Source organism: Bubalus kerabau, chromosome 17 (genome assembly GCF_029407905.1).
Source record: "Bubalus kerabau isolate K-KA32 ecotype Philippines breed swamp buffalo chromosome 17, PCC_UOA_SB_1v2, whole genome shotgun sequence".
In the NCBI taxonomy this organism is placed as follows: domain Eukaryota; kingdom Metazoa; phylum Chordata; class Mammalia; order Artiodactyla; family Bovidae; genus Bubalus; species Bubalus kerabau.
This window is the reverse complement of record NC_073640.1, coordinates 42,206,203-42,227,902: the sequence shown is the minus strand read 5'-3', so window position 1 is coordinate 42,227,902 and position 21,700 is coordinate 42,206,203. Positions and strand designations below refer to the sequence as shown.

General features: G+C 45.3%; 2 protein-coding genes across 3 annotated transcripts; one reads left to right on the top strand and one right to left on the bottom strand.

The window, feature by feature from the left end:
- Positions 1-5,538: 5,538 nt before the first annotated feature.
- LOC129631231 (haptoglobin) lies at positions 5,539-11,735 on the top strand. The gene is made up of 7 exons (XM_055552089.1): positions 5,539-5,594; positions 7,519-7,592; positions 7,874-7,972; positions 8,255-8,326; positions 8,881-8,982; positions 9,814-9,888; positions 10,841-11,735. The coding sequence occupies exons 1-7, from the start codon at positions 5,590-5,592 to the stop codon at positions 11,617-11,619; spliced, it is 1,206 nt and encodes a 401-aa protein (XP_055408064.1). The 5' UTR covers positions 5,539-5,589; the 3' UTR covers positions 11,620-11,735.
- A 2,358-nt stretch (positions 11,736-14,093) lies between these two features.
- Positions 14,094-21,693, bottom strand: TXNL4B (thioredoxin like 4B). 2 transcript variants are annotated; one of them, XM_055551965.1, is made up of 5 exons: positions 21,569-21,693; positions 21,186-21,363; positions 18,048-18,216; positions 16,553-16,704; positions 14,094-15,666 (listed from the first exon to the last, which is right to left on the bottom strand). In XM_055551965.1, exons 3-5 carry the CDS (start codon positions 18,177-18,179, stop codon positions 15,501-15,503), a joined length of 450 nt encoding a protein of 149 aa, XP_055407940.1. In that variant the 5' UTR covers positions 18,180-18,216; positions 21,186-21,363; positions 21,569-21,693; the 3' UTR covers positions 14,094-15,500. The 2 variants fall into 2 exon arrangements, with proteins under 2 accessions (XP_055407940.1, XP_055407941.1); XM_055551966.1 differs by lacking the exon at positions 21,569-21,693 and adding an exon at positions 18,784-18,976 and having other exon boundaries at positions 21,186-21,477.
- Between the last annotated feature and the right edge of the window lie 7 nt (positions 21,694-21,700).

Genomic DNA, 21,700 nt, shown 5'->3' with positions numbered 1-21,700 from the left:
CCGTATAGATCACAGACTTCTAGAATATAATTTAAGAGAATGTTGTTATAGAGCTTATGGTTGTCTCGGAGGGAAGGATGGGGGAAAGGGATAGTTAGGGAGTTTGGGATGGACATGTACAGACTGCTGTATTTAAGATGGATAACCAACAAGGACCCACCATAGAGCACATGGAACTCTGCTCAGTGTTATGTGGCAGCCTGGATGGGAGGGAGTTTGGGAGAGAATGGATACATGTGTATGTGTGGCCGAGTCCCTTGGCTGTTCACCTGAAACTATCACAGCATTTTTTGTTAACTGGCTACACCCCAACACAAAATAAAAAGATTTTTTAAAAAGAGAGAATGTTGTCATAATCTTACAGGTGAAGATTTCTTATCAGGACACAAAAAAGCACTCACCATAAAATTTAAAAAACTGATAAATTAGGACTTATTAAAATTCAGAACTACTTGTACTTCTATTCATCAAAATACACAGCGAAGAGTGTGAAAAGACATGTCTTAGAATGAAAGATGTTGACAATACATTTACCTAACAGAAGATTAGTGTTCAAAATATCTTAGGAAAAAAAAAAAACAAAAAACTCCTAAATCAAATCAGCAAAGACATTTCACAGAGAGGATATCTAAAAGGACCCACAAGAATACAAAAAAGAGTACATATCATTTGATGTTCAGGAAATGCAAATTAAAGCCATTATTATATTTCACTGCACCAGAAGGGCTAAAATTGTAATGCATTGGCAAGGATATGGATCAATAGGAGCTTTGTCATACTGCTGTTGGGAGTGTATACTGGAGAACTGTTTGGTAGTATCTATTAATATCAAAGCTAAATATATTCCCACCATTGACACAACAAAGTATTTATCCAAGAGAAATGATGCATCCACCGAAAGACATGTGCTGCTGCTGCTAAGTCGCTTCAGTCGTGTCCGACTCTGTGCAACCCCAGAGACGACAGCCCACCAGGCTCCCCCGTCCCTGGGATTCTCCAGGCAAGAACACTGGAGTGGGTTGCCATTTCCTTCTCCAAAGACATGTGCAAGAATGTTCAAAGCAGCTTTACTGTCAAGCAGCTTATTGTTAAAGCTAATAAAACATGCCCAGGGCAGGGAGGCTATAAATTTCCCTTGTTGCCCCAGAGCTGGGGTTGGTGTAACAGAGTTCAGGTTTTGTTTGGAAGAGAAGTGCAAATTTTTGTGCACCTGAATTTTTATTCGATAGTGCTGGTGAGAAATATTTCATTTTAGATCCCTTTCAAGGGGCAGCTGCAGCCCAAAGAGAAAGCCTCTGCCTCATTTCACGGGACCGTGGAAGGGAGTGCAGGCCAGGAGAAGTTATGGCCATTTAGAATGCAGATTCACAGACCCTGCTCAGACCTGCTGAATCACATCTCTGGAAGGAGGGGCTGGGCTTTGCTTCTTAAGTCTATCAGGTGTCTCTGGAAGGAGGGGCTGGGCTTTGCTTCTTAAGTCTATCAGGTGACTCCTCTACCTTCCTATTCTTAAATGTTATTTGATTCCCTGGCAGCTCAGAGGGTAAAGAATCCAGATGCCTGCAATAAGGGATACCTGGGTTTAATCCCTGGGTTGGGAAGATCTCCTGGAGAAGGGAATGGCAACCCATTCCAGTATTCTTGCCTGGAGAACCCCCATGGAGAGAAGCCTGGCGGGCTACAGTCCATGGGACTGCAAAGAGTCGGACATGACTGAGTGACTAAGCACAGCACATAAATACTGTGAGAGATAAATGTGTATATGTGTGATACATCTTGTTTAAAATAAAGCACAATAAAATGTACTTTCCTGAGCCCATTACCCAGTCCAAAAGCTGGATCATTAACAAGAATGTATTTGTATTTATATTTACCTAGAAGGGGACGACAGAGGATGAGATGGCTGGATGGCATCACCGACTCGATGGGCATGAGTTTGAGTAAACTCTGGGAGTTGGTGATGGACAGGGAGGCCTGGTGTGTTGCGATTCATGGGGTCGCAAAGAGTCGCACACAACTGAGCAACTGAACTGAACTGAACTGAACATGCCTCTCTCTTATGCCTTCCTTCTGCCTCCCTACGAGAGGTAATATTTTATATTTTGTGTTTTCCATTCTATTAAAATTTTTAAAAATAAAGTTTTTGTCTTCTTGGTATCTATGCCTCTACATTATATTGTTTAGTATTGCTAGTTTTTTTTTAAAATGACCAAGAAACAGTTCATTAACTTTTTTGAATTTGTTATTGTAATAAAATATATATAATATGAAATTTCTGATTTTAACAGTATTGAAGTATACAACTCAGTGGCATTCATTGTATTTGCAATGTTGTGCAACCACCATTTCCAAAACTTTTCATCATTCCAAGCAGAAACTCTGTACCCATTAAGCAATATCTTCCCTTTCCTTCCCCTGCTGCACACACCCCTCCCCCGCACCCCTGGTGACCTCTATTCTACCTTCTGTCTTGATGATTTTCCCTTTTCTAGATATTTTATACCAGTGGAACCATGTATTTGTTTTTTGTTTCTGGTTTCTTTCACTTCACATAATATTTTCAAAGTTTATTCATGTCATGGCATATATCAGATGTTCTTATAAATGAACAATATTCCACTGTATGTATTTTTATCCATTCATCTGTTGTTTCTGAGTTGTTTCTACCCTTGGATATTGTGAATGATGTTGCAATGAACACTGGTGTATAAGAATCTGTTTGAGTCCCTTTTCAATTGTTTTGGGCTTAAATACCTAGAGGTGGAATCACTGGGTCATATAGTATTAATAATTCTAGGTTAGGATTTTGAGGAACCGTCATACTGTTTTCTGAATACTACTCCATTTTACATTCCCACCAGCAATGTCTGGGAGTTCCAATTTCTCCACATTCTTGCCAAGACTTGAATTTTGTTTTCTTTTAATTGTAGCCATACTTGTAGGTAGAGGCTTCCCAGGTGGCTCAGTGGTAAAGAACCAGCCTGCTAATGCAGGGGATGCAAGAGATGTGGGTTTGATCACTGGGTTGAGAAGATCCCCTGGAGGAGGAAATGGCAACCTGCTCCAGTATCCTTGCCTGGAAAATTCCATGGAGAGGAGCCTGGTGGGCTATTCTGAGGTCATCAAGAGTTGGACACGACTGACTGCACACACACATGCTTGTTGTAGGTGTAAGGTGGTATCTTGCAATTTTGCATGTCCTTAATGACGTTTTCCAACAGTGTTGACCATTTTTCATGTACTTGCTGATCATTTTTGTATACCTTTATTGGAAAAATGTTTATTCATATCATTTGTTCATGTTTAATTGGGTTGTTTTTCATTTTGTTGCTGTAGGAGTTCTTTATATAGTCTGGACCGTAAATCCTTACTGGATACATGATTTGTAAAAATTTTCTCCTATTCGTAGATTATCTTTTTACTTTCTTGGTATTTTCTTTTGATGCACAAAAGTTTTAAATTTTGATGAAGCCCAACTTATCCTTTTTTTTTTTTTTTCTGTTTGCGATTTTGGTGTCATATTTTAGAATCCATTACTGAGTTTGCTTGGTTTTGAGCTCTATAAAAGCAGTATCATTCACAATATAGTTTCCTGAAACTTGAAGTTCTTTTTAAAAATTATGTTTATAAAACTATCCATGTTCTTTCATAGTTCATTCATTCTCATGGCTGTGTAATCTTGTTATACAAATAGATCACACATTATTTAGCCATTCTCCTATTGATAAACATTTGTGCTGTTTCCAGTTATTTTGCTATTTACATCAGCACCACCTTAAATATCCCAGAGGGATTCTTCTGCACACTCTGAGAACCACTGGGCTTTTAGAAATGAAATGAGTGTTACTAAAATTGAATAGTACTCAGCTGCAGACATTTGACTGAAGTATATCTACTTTTCTCTCTGCCTATTTGGCTTGATTACTGGATTACTATAAATTTTTAAAGAGTTGGGAATACTAGATCACCTTACTTACCACCTGAGAAACCTGTATGCAGGTCAAGAAGCAACAGTTAGAAATGGACCTGAAACAACTGACTGGTTAAAATTTGGAAAGGAATACATTAAGGCTGTATATTGTCACCTTATTTAACTGACATGCAGAGTACATCATGTGAAATGCCGGGCTGGCTGAAGCTCAAGCTGGAATCAAGATTTCCAGGAGAAATATCAATAACTTCAGATATGCAGATGACACCACCCTTATGGCAGAAAATGAAGAGGAATTAAAGAGCCTCTTGATGAAGGTGAAAGAGGACAATGAAAATCAGCCTAAAATGCAACATTAAAAAATGGCATCCAGTCCCATCACCTCATGGCAAATAAATGGGGAAACAATGGAAACAGTGACAGACTTATTTTCTTGGGCTCCAAAATCACTGTGGACAGTGACTGCAGCCGTGAAATTAAAAGACGCTTGTTCCTTGGAAGAAAAGCTATGACAAACCTAGATAGCATATTAAAAAGCACAGACATTGCTTTGCCAACAAGGTCTGTATAGTTAAAGCTATGGTTTTTCCAGTAGTCATGTATGAATGTGAGAGTTGGAACATAAAGAAGGCTGAGTGCCAAAGAATTGATGCTTTTGAACTATGGTGCTGGAGAAGACTCTTGAGAGTCCTGTGGACAGCAAGGAGATCAAACCAGTCAATCCTAAAGGAAATCAACCCTAAATATTCATTGGAAGGACTGATGCTGAAGCTGAAGCTCCAATAGTTTGGCTACCTGATGCGAAGAGCTGACTCACTGGAAAAGACCCTGATGTTGGGAAAGATTGAAGGCAGGAGGAGAAGGGGGTAACAGAGGATGAGCTGGTTGGATGGCATCACTGACTCAATGGACATGAGTTTGAGCAAACTCCAGGAGATAGTGAAGGACAGGGAAACCTGGCGTGCTGTAGTCCATGGGTTGCAAAGAGTTGGACACGACTGAGCAACTGAGCAACAACAACAATAAAACCATGATAACCACTGCCATTGAGTATGGTTTGCATCTACACTATAGCCTTATCCATTTTGTGTGATTTGTTGGAACAAGCAATCAGAGAAGACACAATGAGTACATTTTACTGATTTCAGGTTGGAGAGCTTTGCAAAACAGGGAGATGGCAACACAGTGTGGGGGACATGATTGTGAAAAGGAAATGTTTACTTGAGAGCCCTGTCTCAGCCAGGTTGCAGGAGTGCCTCTAATGGATTTGAAACAACCCCAAGAAGGGCTTTGTCCAGTGCTGAAAAGCATCCAGAACAAAGAGACCCAGATTGACGGTTCCTCCCCCAATCTTGCACACTGGCTCATTTCGGGAAACCCTTTGGCAGCTGCACGGGGTAGTGATGTGGCCAGGATTCTTTGGCTCAAGCATGAAGAACACCAGGGGAAACTTAAGCATGAAGCAATAGCTGGACTCTTTAACAGGGAGGTTGTTTGTGGCTTTGTTACTGGAAAATGTGAGTAACCTTAATAAGGCCAAAGTGTGGAGACACAGCAATTACAAAATCAAGAAGGGGGTGGAGTGAGATACTGGGGACATAAAAGCATCAGCAGGTGCCCCCAACGGCACTGCACTTCCAGAGCCAGACACACCAAAGATGAGGTGAGTCCACAGTTTGCTCCTATCCCTCACTTTTCTCTGGATTATTTCATCCTTCTTTGGATATATCTTTTATCTACATGACAGCCTGAGTACAGGAGAGGCCTACAGGAGAAATGCAAAAATATAACGAAGATAAATAAGGCAAATGGACTAAATTATAGACTTTGTTTGCTTTCTGATGCACAGCATGCAAACAATATGTTTTATCCTCGCAAAACTTCTCAGGGTTTGTTCTGTCCTTGGCTCTGACTCCCGATTATTTAGGATGGATCTCACTCTTCTTTGCCTGAGGGAATTTACTCATGTGTTTGGTTTTAGAGCCCGGAAGCACCAAGGCTCAACCTGTATTTATAATAAGAATTATCTTCCAAATAGTAGCGTGTTTGTAGAGGATCCTCTATGTTCTATGTGCTGCATAAGGTTCTGGAGGAGATATTGGAAATGGATTAAAGCTTGGTCCTTGACTTTTAGGAATTATGAGTTTGGAGCAGTCCTTTCAGTCATTACCTCATTGTTTTCCAAATTTCATTCATTTGCACATCAGCTTCACGGTTCTCACCATATTCCTGTGCTGCCCATACTACTATTCTTTTTGTAACATTCTCTCTGGGGTGTCACTGGCAGCTCAGTGGTAAAGAATCTGCCTGACAATGCAGGATTCGATCCCTAGGTTGGGAAGATCTCCTGGAGAAGCCATCCCCTTCTCCAGGAGATCAACCCTACTCTGGTATTCTTGCCTGGGAAACCCCAAGGACAGAGGAGCCTGGCGGGCTACAGTCCATGGGGTCGCAAAGAGTTGGGCATGACTTGGTGACTTGAGCACACACATAGTGGATAAAGGTTTACTATGCAAAGATTCTCTGCTTTTCTGTGTCCATAAAAGGTAATGTTTTCAGATGGTGCTGTCTTTCCCATGAGACGTGACTTTCTCTAAGGAATAGCTTTTTCCTTGAGATTATAAAGTTTTCGTCTTTGTGGGGAAGCTCCTGTGGTAGGCCTCTAGACATTTTCCCCCCTTTTTTGGCCACACCATATGGCATGCAGGATCTTAGTTCCTCAACCAGGGATTGAACCTGGGTCCAAGCAGTGAAAGCTTGGAGTCCTAACCATTGGACTGCCAGGGAGTTCTCCCTGGCATTTTGAATATGCCTATTAGCAGATTTTAAAAAAACGTACAATGAGAAAGACCAAAAGTGAAACATTTGAGTGACACAAGGCACTCAGATTTTATCAAAACAGAAAAAACATTTTTTCTGAAATGTTGAAATAATGAACTAGGAACTTAACCAAGCCATCTCTGAGTAGTTGCCGTCTTCCAGGGAGATGGTCCACGGGTGGGTATGGCCTGTGTGCTGATGCCCATGTGCACAGTCAAGCTTTTACAGAGTCAGTTATCATCCAGGTAACCTTCTGGAATTTGGGGGTTCACTATACGACTTCCTGAAGTCAAATTATCATAAAATAATAGAAACAACCACATCAGTGTTTTATATTTTAGGGAACCTCTTATTTTGAAAATTTCCCCAAAGTGGAGAGAGTAGCATAATGATAACCACCCCCCGCACCACCACCCCATCGTCTAGATATCCACATGCATTAGTGGAATCCTCGTAGCCCAGCACCTCAGGGTGCTTCCCACTCCAAGGGAGGCTTCTCTTTGCTGAGGAGCTCATATGTTGTTAACAATTTAGTGTTTCCTGAATCCTGCTATGCACTGAGGCCTGATCCCTTCCTAATCTTGCTTGCTCTTCTCTGAAGCTGCTGTAGAATTCCCAGCAGCACGGACCACACTGGAACCTCTGTGACTGGGAAGCTGCTAAAGTATGCATGTGGGTGGGTGAGGGGTCTTTAGGTAACAGGAGCGGAGAGTGTGTGTGTTGAAGTGGGGAGACCAGTAGCGCCCTCCTTTCTGTCTTCTCTGCAGCGCCCTGCAAGCTGTCGTCACTCTCCTGCTCTGCGGGCAGCTTCTCGCTGTGGAAACCGGCAGTGAGGCCACAGGTAGGTCTGCCTTTGGGTGAGGGCTGTACCTGGCCACACTGCTGCATCCCACTTGGGCCCATCAGATCTGCATCCTCTCGGGGAAAATCCAGTTGCTCCTTATCCTGATCTCTGGTCTTTCAGTATCGTAAAGAACATTGGGGAGCCAGCCAGCCCGCAATCTCTCCTGGGCTTCCATTTGGGGTGTGGGAGGTTGATTTGCTGTTTCTTCTCTCCTGACTTTTCCAGTCTCTAGGGGCTGTTTCTGAAAATGAACCTTGCCCTCCTGTTTTCCTTTGCAGCCGACAGCTGCCCAAAGGCCCCCGAGATTGCTAATAGCCATGTGGAGTACTCGGTTCGCTATCAGTGTGACAAATATTACAAACTGCGTGCTGGAAATGGTAAGCCTGGGCGAATGCCTTCAGGTCCTCCTCTCCCAGCCCACGACTGCCTCGACACAGTCTCACTATTGCCACGACTGCCATAGTCACCTTGACCATCATCTGTCCTGCTGGGCTTTACTGGCGCCTGCAGCACTTGGCTTTAGCATAGCGCTCCTCCCTTGCTCCTCTTCCCCAGCCCTCCCTGCTCCTACTTCTCTGACTCTGCTCTTTAAATACCTTCTCTCCTAGTGCTAGGTCCAGCTTTTTGCTCATTTTTTTTTTTTTTCCGTTTGGTTTCAGGGGTGTATACTTTTAACAATAAGCAATGGATAAACAAGGACATTGGACAGCAACTCCCTGAATGTGAAGAAGGTAGGAAGTCAGGCCTGGGAAACAGATTGAAAGTGGGTACTGAGGGGTTGGGGCATGGCAGGTATCTTGATGGAAACATCCTCAAGGCACATCCTCCCTGTGAGGCTTCCTCTGGGCACACACCAGTCGAGGACAGGGACTGGGGGGACCACAGGTGGCCGGGCAGAGATGTGCACAGGCAGGTGATGCTTCCCCGTAAAGTTCACTAGGGATGCGTTCATCTGGTCTCCTGGGCACTGACTGAATCCACTTCCACAGAGGATCAGGGGACCCTGTATGTACAGAGAGCCCACCTAGAGATCCCTGGGCCAAGGGTAAAGCAAGCTGCAGGAGGAACAGGTCGAGGGAGGGCAGAACAAAACCGCAATCCGTGGGAATGTGCTACAAGAGGCTGGAGATGGGTCAGGACTCCACTGTCACCAGGAAGAGCCGGTGCTCTCTCCTTTTGGGATGGAGGGAGTTTGATGTGCAAACCAGCTTCTTCTGTTCCGACTTTTCGCGTCTCCAGGGGCTGTTCCCCAATATGAATCTTCTCTTCCTCTTTTCCTTTGCAGATGACAGCTGCCCAGAGCCCCCCAAGATTGAAAATGGCTACGTGGAGTACTCAGTTCGCTATCAGTGCAAAACCTATTACAAACTGCGCACCAGTGGGGATGGTAAGGCCTAGACGAATGCCTCCTGTCCCTCCACTTCCACGGGGGATGGAGCCAAGGTGACTGGTCAGAAAGGGCATGTGCTTTCTGGAGCCAGGAGATTCAGGTTCTAATGAAGGTTTTGTCACTGGCAGCTGTGGCCTTTTGGGAAAATTAACTCTCTTCAGCCTCGAGTTTTCTTCCTTGTTAAGTGGAGGAGATGCCACGTAGCCTACGCATCTCAGGGTGAGATCTATATAAAATAGGATGGTGATGGTGATGATGGCAGGGAGCCCTCACCTTGTGAGCACAACGCTCCCGCACTGGGGAGTTTTCTCCACAGATTTGCTCATGAGGTCCTCACAACACCCCTCTGGAGAGACTATTATTTATTTTTGCCAAGTTGTACAGCTTGTGGGAACTTAACTTCCTGACCAGGGATGGAACCTGTGTCCCCCAAATTAGAAGCTTGGAATCCTAACCACTGGACCACTAGGGAATTTCCAAGAGACAGGATTATTATTCTCATTTCACTTCTGAAGAAACTGAGGCATAGAGAGGTTGATAAATTTGCCTAAGTTCAGGTAGCCTGTATGAGGGAACGTCAGGATTTGAACCCTGATTCCAACCCTGTACTGCTTTGACACAATCGCCTCGGCCACCCAGACCACCATCCGTCCTGCTGGGCTTCACCGGCCCCCAGCACTTGGCTTCTAGCACCGAGCTCTTCTGTCCCTCCCCCTCCCTGGCCGTCCTTCCTCCTATTTCTCTGACTGTGCTCTTTAAATATGCTCTCTCCCAGTGCTAGGTCCAGCTAGTGTCCCTTTCAGCTTGTATTCTTTCATTTTGTTTCAGGAGTGTACACCTTTAACAGTAAGAAGCAGTGGATAAATAAGGACGTTGGACAGCAACTCCCTGAATGTGAGGCAGGTAGGAAGCCAGGGGCCTGGGAAGCAGACTGAAAGTGGGTACTGAGGGGTTGGTGCACGACAAGCATCTTGATCAGAACATCAAGGCACGTCCTCCCTATGAGGCTTCCTCTGGGCATACACAAGCCAAGGACAGGGAGCGGGGGGACCAGAGGTGGCTGGGCAGAGATGTGAGCAGGCAGGTGACGCCGCCCCTTGAAGTTCACTAAGGATGTGTTCATCTGGCCTCCGAGGCACTGACCGAGTCCACTGTCTACACTGTCCATAGAGGATCAGGGCACTATGTATACAGAGCCCACCTGGAGAGCCCTGGGCCAAGGGTAAAGCAAGCTGCAGGAAGAATAGGTTGAGCGAGGGCAGAACAAAGCCATAATCCGTGGGAATGTACTACAACAGGCTGGAGGAGGGTCAGGACTCTCACCAGGAGGGGCTGTGCTCTCTCCTTTCCCTCCTGGAACAAGAGGGTTTTGCCCATCCTCTTCTGCTACTTGGGCTGTGGAACCGCTAACCTGCTGGGTATCGACTGCAGTATCTATAAAATCTGTGTTCCAGCCAACATTGCTTCACGTCCCTATTCAGAGAATGAACCTTAGTAGCTCCTTGTCCTTACACTGAATTTCAGGGATCGTGGACCTCTAGTTGTGATAAATCATTTAAATATACCTAGAGTTCAGCAGCTGGGATTTGAAAATATCAGTGCTGTTTGTGAGTCAGAAAAGCAGGAAACAGAACTCTGCTTTAGTGATGTGAACATTAAAAAAAAAATAATTTTAAACTGTAAACATTGGGGAAGGGAGGAGCAGAAGGTAAGGGCAAAGCATGTAAATGTTTCTAGCCCTGGAGACATGAAGAGCGATAGTTTTGGACAGCAGCAAGACCTGGCGTTTTTATGTTTCCCGGCCCAGAGGACACTCACACCCCACTCCTATTAATGACGGTCTTGCTCTCAACAGTGTGTGGGAAGCCCAAGCACCCCGTGGACCAGGTGCAGAGGATCATAGGTGGCTTCCTGGATGCCAAGGGCAGCTTTCCCTGGCAGGCCAAGATAGTCTCCCACCATAATCTCATCTCGGGAGCCACGCTCATCAATGAACGATGGCTCCTCACCACAGCTAAAAATCTCTACCTGGGTCACACTAGTGACAAAAAAGCCAAGGACATCACTCCTACTTTAAGACTGTACGTGGGGAAGAACCAGCTTGTAGAGGTGGAGAAGGTGGTTCTCCACCCTGACCACTCCAAGGTAGACATTGGGCTCATCAAACTCAGACAGAAGGTACCTGTCAATGACAAAGTAATGCCCATCTGCCTACCTTCAAAAGATTATGTGAAGGTGGATCGTGTGGGTTATGTGTCTGGCTGGGGGCGAAATGAAAACTTCAACTTTACGCAGCATCTGAAGTACGTCATGCTGCCTGTGGCTGACCAAGACAAGTGTGTGAAGCACTATGAGGGCGTCGACGCGCCTAAAAATAAGACAGCTAAGAGCCCTGTAGGGGTGCAGCCCATACTGAATGAGAACACCTTCTGCGTCGGCCTGTCCAAGTACCAGGAGGACACCTGCTATGGCGACGCCGGCAGCGCCTTCGTCGTTCACGACAAGGAAGATGACACCTGGTATGCGGCCGGGATCCTGAGCTTTGACAAGAGCTGTGCTGTGGCTGAGTATGGTGTGTACGTGAAGGTGACCTCCATTCTGGACTGGGTTCGGAAAACCATCGCTGACAACTAAGGCGGGGCTGGCTAGGAGCAGCTGCCTGGAAGGACGAGGGGAAAGCTACACAGGAGCAGAGGGGACATGAGTGCAGTGTGGCACTGGTGGGTTCCAGCCAATAAAGAGCTTGCTTTGCCTCACTTCTGCAATGCGTCTTGCATTCTTTACCACTGAGCCCCCAGGGAAGCCCGTCTGTGCTGTTTTTAGCCTTGTTTTTTTTTTCCTCTCATTGACGGTACAGCAGCAGCCAAGTGCTCTAGAGTTTACTGGGAGTGTGGCAGAAAACACCCCGGGCCAACTGGAAATCCCTAAGGTGATATGAACTGGCCCACTGGGGAACTCATGATCACTGAATGAGTGCCTATTCGATGGCAGGCCTCAGGGAGGTCACAGTTATCCTTTGTTTTATAGACAAGGAAATAGAGAGTCAGAGAAGTGGTTTGCTGAAGGTTACACAGCTATTAAATAGAAAAGCTGAATCTTGAACCTTTGTTGTTGCTTAGTCACTAAGTTCTGCGACCCCCATGAAGACCCTACCAGGCTCCTCTGTCCATGGGATTTCCCAGGCAAGAACACTGGAGTGGGTTGCCATTTCCTTCTCCAGGGTATCTTCAGCCCAGGGATCAAACTTGCATTTCCTACATCGACAAGTGGGTTCTTTACCACTGAGCCACCAGGGAAGCCCAAAGCTGAGTTCTGAACCTAGGTCTGTCTGAACACAAACCCCGAGCTCTTTTCACAGCATCCTCTACTTCTTCCGAGTGGAGGAGGAGAAAGAAAGAAGGCTGGTGAGGAAGACGCTGGCTTGAGCGGCACGAGTGTCTGACAGATACTACTCCGTTGCTTGTGCTCCAACACACCAGTGCTTCAGCTAACACAGTAAGATGTATAAAGGCAGGGTTTATAGATTTGCTGGGTCCAAGTCACAGCTCGATGACAAACCTGCCAAGTTCCCTGAGCTCCCTGCCTATTAGTCTCCTGGGCTCTCCCACGGGAGGCGTAACCCAGACAGGCTCTAAAGGGCCATCAGTAGAAACATTCTGGGGCTGGGGGAAGTCAGAAGTCTCTTCCTGAGGAGGGGCTGCTTTTCCCATTTGGAAGAAAGCAACCCTCAACTAGGACTCAAACCACAGCCATCTGAGTCTTTCATTTCACAAAGATAAACTGTTCTTGCTATGAACAGTTTCCCAGAACAAAAGTTCCAGAACCCAGCCCATGAAGCTCTTCTCCTCACTGAAGAAGAGTTCTAACTGAGCCACACACCTTTATTCAGCACACTGGCCCTTCACCAGCATACAGTCTTGTCACACCAAAATGCGGCCTCCCCTGCTTACAGCTTAAAATGTCGACTGGTGTCACTACTCTCTCTCTAGCGTTCTGTCCTTCCCTGTGATGTTGTCACAGGCGCTCTCCAGACCCATCGATAATGAAAAGCAGGTTGGAGCTCACAGGCCAAGGAACAAGTGAGACCTATATTCTAGAACCTGCACAAGAGACGATGGCCAGAAAGTCAAAAATAATACAAACATGTAAAATCCTGCCTCTAAGCATACAGTTATACCTCTTTCTTCTAATAATATCTTCAGCACTAAGGTTTTTTTTTTTTTGAAGAATAAACCATCCAAGTTTTTTTTGAAGAAAAATCTGATTGTATTAAGTGGCTTCTGCCTCTAAGGAGGGAGAAGGCAATGGCACCCCACTCCAGTACTCTTGCCTGGCAAATCCCATGGATGGAGGAGCCTGGTAGGCTGCAGTCCATGGGGTCCCTAAGAGTCAGACACGACTGAGTGACTTCACTTTCACTTTCCACTTTCATGCATTGGAGAAGGAAATGGCAACCCACTCCAGTGTTCTTGCCTGGAGAATCCCATGGACAGAGAAGCCTGGTAGGCTGCAGTCCGTGGGGTCGCACAGAATCGGACATGACTGAAGCGACTTGGCGGCGGCGGCCTCTAAAGAGAAAAATAAAACTTTCGCTATTTTGTCACTTTCCTTATCCCCTCTACCTTCCTCCCCGGCAGCACCTCCTGCCCACCTGCCTCCCCCTGGGGTTTCAGTGACACTGAACTCTGTGGAGCCCTCTCAACACGCATGCTGTCTCCAGCCCCTGGGCCTGCCTCCCCCTGGTTCCCCCTAATGCCCTCCCCCTTCTCCATGAGTACCTCCTACTCTCCTTTAAGGCTCAGGAACTGTCTCTTCTAAGAAGCTTTTTTTCCATCCAGGAGTCATTTGTTTTGTGCAGTATCTGGCATAGGATGGGGGCATACAGTATGTAATTAATAAACACTTGTGGAAGGGAGAGCAACTATGATGGGAACAAAAACACAAACCCGGACTTCAGAGAAACATCACCAAAAAGCCCTCAGGAGGAAAGACAACATGAGAATCTTATGTGTGAAAGTGCTGAGTTTTTGCTGTTATCTGAGCACTTCTCACACCTCAAATGCTGTGTAATTTAGGCTATGAGGGACAGAAAATCCAACTAAAGTGACACGTGGTAAAGACGTTTTATTCTTTCACAGAAATCTGAAGCCAGGCAGGTCTAGAGTCCACTCGGGAGCTTGATATCGTCATCAGGGACCCAGGCTCTTTTCATCCTTCTTTTCAGCATGAAACCCAGGGCTGGTTGTCTCATGGTCCTAAGACGGCTTGCTGTGGCTCCATGCATCACGATTACCAACGTGAGCAGGAAGTGGGGGCCAGGAGACAATGAAGGTGGTGGTAAAAGGATTTTGTTGTCTCATTCCTGAAATGGCTCTCTCCTTTATCAATGAAGGCCGCCCAGGTGCCCAGCAACCTTCCTCCTCTGCCACGTTTGTCACAGGAGACTTGGAAAGGAAGCACCCGGCAAAGAGGGACAGTTGTGCAGCTGCCCCGCCTGAAGGCCAACAGCTGCCAAGCGGGTCGTGTGCTGTCCGGCGCACTGCCTTCTGGTTCTGCATACGTTCTTACTCTGGAAAGTCAGTGCCATTAGCTCCATGAGAAGAGGAGGAACCTGCCCAAGTGGTGAAGGTTGTGCCAGGGGGCCCTGGGAGAGCAAGAATTCTTCATAAAGTTATTAAAACAGGCAAGTCCTATATAGATGATACTTCTTTCTAGCAGTTCTGAGATCTCTTTCCAGTCTTGAGTCCCTGAAGTACAGTTATCTCCTCAGAAAGAGACGGAGCTCTGGGAGAGATTGGCTCCTACTGACTAAGGGTACTTAATTTTTTGTTTAGCTTAAATTGGGTGCTGGACAGTAAAGGAAGTTCAAGTTCTCACCCCTGGGGCAATTTAATAACATAAAAGCTGGTAAAATGAACAAGCCAAGATATCTTTAAAATTCTGAGCCAGAAAGTCTTGCAGATAAAACAAACTTGGCCACTATCAGTAGAGAAGATTTATTCCAAGAGAACCTGGGATAGCAGGTGAACATGAGATAAATACATGTGCGGAGGGAAGGCGAGGCTGAGGATGAAGGAAGGGGTGGGTATGTACACGTAGGGTAGAAAACAAGTGTTTTTGCTCTTATGTGAACTGATTTTCTAGTTTACTCAATGTATCAAATAAACATAGTTGAATCAAACTGTCCTAGCCAAATTTAGAAGGATTCTGTATTATCTTAAAGAATAAAGAAAAGCACAATATACAGAGAAATTAAAACACCCACACTGGGGAAATTGACCACGGCTGGCTTGACCTCTCTGAGGTCTGCAGGGCGTAGACATCTGGGCATCCCCGAATGTCCCAGCACCAGTGCGGTCTTCTGCTTGGCGGCCGGTACTTTCTGTTGAGGTCAAACCTCTTATTCTCTGGGATGCTGACCATGTTTCTGAAGGACCCCAGGAAAACCGCACAGCTGGAGTTAGGTCCTGTTTCGAGATGGGCCTTTCTCTTCAACTCTGATGGCAGTGAAAGCACTAAATGTCTTGATAGAGGAGGTCGTATTTGGGAATATTCTTGGGATCAATAGGACTTTGCACAATAAGTTTCCCCCTCATTGCGCCTCGATAAATTACTTCAATCAAATCTATGAAGTCTTGTTTGGTTTTGAAACTTCCCACAAACTTAGTGTGATCTGGAGACCTAAATAGTGTAGGAGAGAAACAACCTCGCTCAGAACTTTTCAAAAGTACTTGTAAGGCCTTCAGAATAAACAAAGTAAACAACAGCTCTCTCACTTTCTTCTGGTCAGGGAGCCCTTAGACACAAAGCCTGACACTGATTTTCCATTTGTGATTACAGGGCCCATTTGATACACGACTAAAACTGTGCTGGGGGCTGCTGGGAGAGCATGGAAGCCCTTCCAGGTGGCCCATTTAAAGTCATTATAGCATTTGTTACAATATTGCTTCTGTTTTATGGTTTGGCTTTCTGGCCTCCAGGCATATGGGGTCTTAGCTCCCCAAGAAGGGACCGAACCTGAACCCCCTGCTTTGAAAGATGAAGTTTTAACCACTGGCCCATCACGGAAGTCCCTCATCTTACTTATTTTTGACACACTCTGAGAAAGGACGACTTCAAAATTCTCTTAACTGAAAGCAGACGGAACACTTGGTAAGGGAAATGCATGTCTTAATTTGCTGAAGGATCACTTCTTTCATAGATGCAGCCAATGAGTATCAAGAGTTTAAGAACAATGGCCCATTTTGTTTGAAATAAAACTCCTGGGAAACTTTGGCAAAAGCTGTTCTGTATTTTCTGCAGTGACGGATGGTGAGTGCTTCACAAACTGTACTAGTCTCTCAGATTTTAGTAGTAAGTTAACATTCGCCACTCATACTGGAAACACTCTCATTTTGTACCAGAGTTCTGCACACACACAAAACAATTGGAGACTTCATCAACTGAGGAAACAGTACCAACATAAGACACACAAAGCCCCCATCACATCCAAGTGGGTGAGCTACTGAAACTGACTGGAGAAAAGAAACTTTGAAGACTATAGTGACTTCATGTCAATCTAACTTACCCATAATCCACTTTCATATGCTGCCCATTGAAGAAAAACACAGTAGATGGAATATAACTGATGTCAAAATAGTGTGTATAAACTGGGGTTTGGTCCACGTCTACTAGATAGATAGCAGCCATTTTACTTAAGTCGGAAGAGGTCTTAGAAAGCTGCAGATGAAGAGAGAGATGTGGGTTACAACTTGAGGGCTGTTAACGTTTCTTTTGTGAACTTTTTTACTAGAAGAATTTTCTGTGTGAAAAAAATTCCCGGACCAAGAATCTAGCCTGTTGGGAGTTCCACGTTAAGAGACAGTGTAACCTTATTCAGAGTTTGAATCACTGTTGGTAGGGTAATGAGAGGGCCCTGAGCAAACTGGGTGAATATACTACTTCTTTTTTTCTTTTATTTTTGATTAAAATATGTGTTTTAAACTTTTCATGGATTTATAAAATCCATACTCACTTAAATAAAAAAGTAAACTCAGAAATATGTGGTACAGATAATGCAATTCCCCCAAATCTCCTTGTCTCCAACCTCACCCATAAATGAGAGTTATGATGAAACAGCAGACTCGTACGTGGCACTTGCTGTGTGCTAAGTGTTCTAAGTGCTTAACACTTGTTGGCTCCTTTAATCCACACAACATTTCTAGGAGGTATGCAAGGCTACAGGTACCATTTCACAGACGAGAAAATTGAGCCACGAGGAGGTAATGTGCCCCCGGTCACACAGCTGTAAGCAGTAAGGCTGGGCTCTGAACTCGGACGGCCTGGCTTCAGAGTCTACACTCTGTGATATTCCACACCCCCACAGTTGAGGGTAAAATGCTCTGGCCGCTTTCCCACCAGGTTAATGCATCACACCCTCATTGTTGATCACAGTCATGGGGTTTCTTACACTGGATCCACACTGTGGGGGGCAGCAACAGAAAACGTGGGTGAGGTCTTAGTCTTGGGTAAGTCCGAGACCAGGATAAGCTTACTCTGTCCTGTACTCCCCTCTCGACTCATCAGACTGTCAAGATGTGAAATCATAGATTATCATCAGGCACACACTGGAGGCGGCACCCCAGAAAAGCATATTTGCAGGCAAAGAAAACAAAGTTCAGATCCCAGCTCTGCAACTTAGTGGTTCTGGGCCCGTGGGAAGTCACCTGACCTCCCTGGCATGCATCTCCCCTCTTGGGAATACTAGTTATCCCACTGTGGGGAGCACTGAATAAGACAATGTTCATATAGACTCTAGTTCTTAACGTTTCTGGTCTTCCACTGCTTGTTGGTGAAACTGAGCTTCAGCAGCTGCTAGTGGGGAAGGACATCTAGGGTGGATTCCACACAATCACAGACTAGGGGGTTTGACTCAGGCAGGCACATGATCGGCTCTTGGTGGAAGTGTGCCAACAATTGAACAGCTGTACACCTGGGCGCTGCCTGCCCCCGCTCATGCACTCTGCAGACATTGGAGTAAGTACGTATAGGTTTTTAATAAAAATCTTAAAAAGTTCACTTACTATGTCATCTAGTTGCAGACAGACCGGATCCTCGTCTCTCCCAAACCTGAGAACCAGCACCTTCTCTGCAGTACTTTTTATTGCTTGGTCTACTGCCTTTTTGCTACTCAGTTTGGGTAACAGGAAGCTCATGTTGAAATAATCCGATTATCAATCCTCACTGTTGGTCCTGAAAGTTGCAATGTTTAAACACAGATTAAGTGCATGAGTCCCTAATTTTGAAACACTGTTCATTTTTGGAGTAAGTGACATGTATATTTTTCCCTCTTAGATGAAAAAAAGTTTCATACAACATAGTAACAAAAAAGTAAAAGGAATACAATAAATGCACAAACAGGTGGCAAGTAAGTCCACCAGTTATCAAGAAACAACACAGAGAGGTATACTGTAATAAAATTTCCCTCTATCCCCCCTCAGAGGGCTTGGTTGCCAGCGCCCTGGGGTAGTTACCAGGCAACAACTTTCATTAGTTTTTCAGATATCTTTCAGAGTTTGTTATGCATTCACAAGAAAATACAAAGATGTTTTTCCCCTTGTCACTCAAAAGATAGTGTATTCTATCAGTCGGTTCCAGCGGGAAAGAGATGCCATCTTCCAATTTGGTCATTTGCAGACTTTCATTGAGGCGGGGCATAGGAAACAACAGGGTGTAGTGAAGAGCCCGCGGCTAGGAGGGCCAGGACGGGGCGCTGCTCTCACCCCCAGGCCCGGAGCAGCCACAGGAGCGAGTACTTACCAGAATGGCGTGGCCCACGCTGATGGGTGGACAGGGCCACTGTAAAGGGGGGGTCAGCCTGCAGAGAGGGGACGCAGCCACTCTCCTCCCGCCCTCTGATGCTAACAGTAACGCTCCCACTGACTGACTCCAACTGGAACAAAGAGGGCAGGGGAGCCGCAGAGGCGAACAAGTCTCCTTGACACAGAGCAGTCTAGAGAGGAAGAGTGGATCTGGAGGGTAAACGATAGATGTCCCGCACACATACTTTACCCACTCTTCTGCACTTTACCTCACATGTGAATATCTTCCCATTGCTCTAAGCAGAAAACCCACACATTGCTTGTTACAGTGCCATACTACTTCATGCATGTTCCATCCCTTTTGTACAGTCTTTTATTGACAGACATTTATATTATCATGAGTTCTAGTTTAAAGATTCTTGGTGTATGTCTTATTGAGTGTACCTCATTACATGCAAACAGATCAACTAAGAGGGCGTAAAAACCACACATGCGCGCGCACACACACACACACAAAATAAAGAGCAAAACACTGAGATAGAAGGGGATTCTCATTTTCAGGTTCACACTTACATTTTTAGCTACAAAAACAAGGACCAGAATCCATGCCATCGAATTTCTAGTCCAGTAGTCCTTTTACTACAGTGGAAGTGAAAGTGAAAGTTGCTCAGCTGTGTCAGACTTTTTGCAACCCCATGGGCTATACAGTCCATGGAATTCTCCAGGCCAGAATACTGCAGTGGGTAACCTTTCCCCTTCTCCAGGGGATCATCCCAACCCAGGAATCGAACCCAGCTCTTCCGCATGGCTGGTGATTCTTTACCAGCTGGGCTACAAGAGAAGCCCAACTTATTTACTACAATAAGTCCTATTTTTAGGGTCAAGAATACTCTTTGATCAAGGAGCTCTATTTCTGATCCACAAGAGACTCCACTGAGATACTTGATATTTCGAATTCAGTCCCAGGGGACTGAATGCTATGGAAAGGGACGATTTCATTCTTTTTCAGTGACAAGTCACATTTTAAGATAAAATTCATATAGGAAAGGAAACTGTCCCAGTAATAGGTCATACTTTTAATAGGAAAGAAGACTGCCAAAAGGGACTTTCATCAAATGGGAGTGGCAGAACAAATTACTGATGAAAGGGAAAGTCAAAGAGAAGATGGATTTGTCCCACCACTAGAAATCAAATGACCAGCAACTTCTGTATTGTTAAGAGAGGAGGAAGCGGTCAACAGGGAGTGCGGAGGTAAGCATGTAAGAGACTGGGACTGGATAAGTGTTGGAAGGAGGAGAGGGAAATTTCTCTTTAGGCATGGGGAGAGACCATGCCTAAGACAATGTCCACAGCAAAGGATACCAATAGAGAACTGACAAAAGAAGAGGTAAAAATGGACAGATACATTTGGAAAGTTAAGCTTTACCTGTAAGCAAAGGAAAGCAAATTAAAAGATATATCTTTAAAAGTCATTCATTTGGCAAAGATTAAAAAAAAAAACAGCAAGAGTGTGAGTGAACTGGCAGGCATTCAATACCTGATGGAAGGTAGAGAAACGAAACTTTTCTAGAAAAGAAATCTGAAATACTCTTTGACCAACAATTCCACTTCTGAGAATCTCTAGTAAATAAATAGACATGGGCACAAAGATTTGTGTACCATTTGTAAGTGTGAAAAACTGGAGACAATCTAAACAGTCATCAGTAGTGGACAGAGGGAATAAATGATAATATAGCCCAATGATGTACTAGCACAGTGTCATTATATACTGGGTTAGAGATGAATAATTGAAAAACCCTCATGATAAAGAAAAAAACTTTATAAAACAGTAGTATATAAAGTGTGCTCCCACTTTTGTACAAAAACCTAACTATAATGCATATATAAATATTCACATAGAAAAATAAATAAAAATGAAAATGCCAGGGCTTCCCTGATAGCTCAGTTGGTAAAGACTCCGCCTGCAATGCAGGAGACCCCAGTTCGATTCCTGGGTTGGGACGATCCTCTGGAGAAGGGATAAGTTACCCCATTCCAGTCTTCTTGGGCTTCCCTGGTGGCTCAGCTGACAAAGAATCCGCCTGCAGTGCAGGAGACCTGGGTTCCATCCCTGGGTTGGGAAGATCCCCTGGAGAAGGGAAAGGCTACCCACTCCAGGATTCTGGCCTGGAGAATTCCATGGACTGTATGGTCCATGGGGTCACAGAGTCGGAAACGAGTGAGCGACTTTCACTTTCAACTCCGTCAGAGATTATCTCTGCGTGTGAACAGACGAGTGACTTTTACTTACACTGTGGGCGCGCGTCTTTATTTCTCCCAAATATCCGACATATATATTTTTAATGATGCCTGCGGTTGGGCTACTTCTGGCCCACAACTGCTGGGGAAAACGATACTTACTTTAATTGTCACCTCCTTCTTTTCCACTTCAGGGTTGTGGACAACCCTGACCCCTTCTCGAAAAAGCCGACTCAGACGGCTTTTTTTCTCCTGCCCCAATCGCGGCGGCCACCCCAATTCAAAGTAACCTGGAGCCGTTGCCTAGCAACTCTCGGCCGACCACCAGAGCGGATGGAAACTGAAAAAGAAAATGCCCAGGCGCAGTGATGAACGCGCGTTCCGCTCTCAATAACCCAATGAGCAGAAGAGGTTATTCTAGTCACCGCCCACCTAACCCTGCTCTGACCGGAAGCCCTAGGGTCACTCCCGCCCTTAATAAACCTGACTGGTCTCTTTACTTCTCCCTCCCACGCCCCACCTAGAGGCGGGGCCTCGTCTCTTACACTAAGCATGATTGGCCGCCAGGGGACTCGGAAGTGTCTCTGATCAGAGCCGCAGAGAAAGACAGTCTAGTCTCGCATGCGTGGTCGCGTTCTGTGTCGCACCGGGAACGGGCGTTTTCCGGGCTGCTCTCG

What these genes read in the sequence shown, in the direction of transcription:
- LOC129631231 (XM_055552089.1), top strand. An exon ending in ACTCCCTGAATGTGAAGAAG is followed by an intron (nt 8,327 to 8,880) that starts GTAGGAAGTCAG and finishes TTTCCTTTGCAG; the next exon opens with ATGACAGCTGCCCAGAGCCC. An exon ending in ACTGCGCACCAGTGGGGATG is followed by an intron (nt 8,983 to 9,813) that starts GTAAGGCCTAGA and finishes ATTTTGTTTCAG; the next exon opens with GAGTGTACACCTTTAACAGT.
- TXNL4B (XM_055551965.1), bottom strand. Translation starts at nt 18,179, where the DNA reads ATGAGCTTCCTGTTACCCAAACTGAGTAGCAAAAAGGCAGTAGACCAA. An exon ending in GTCTGCAACTAGATGACATA is followed by an intron (nt 16,705 to 18,047) that starts GTAAGTGAACTT and finishes CTTCATCTGCAG; the next exon opens with CTTTCTAAGACCTCTTCCGA. An exon ending in CATATGAAAGTGGATTATGG is followed by an intron (nt 15,667 to 16,552) that starts GTAAGTTAGATT and finishes TACACTATTTAG; the next exon opens with GTCTCCAGATCACACTAAGT.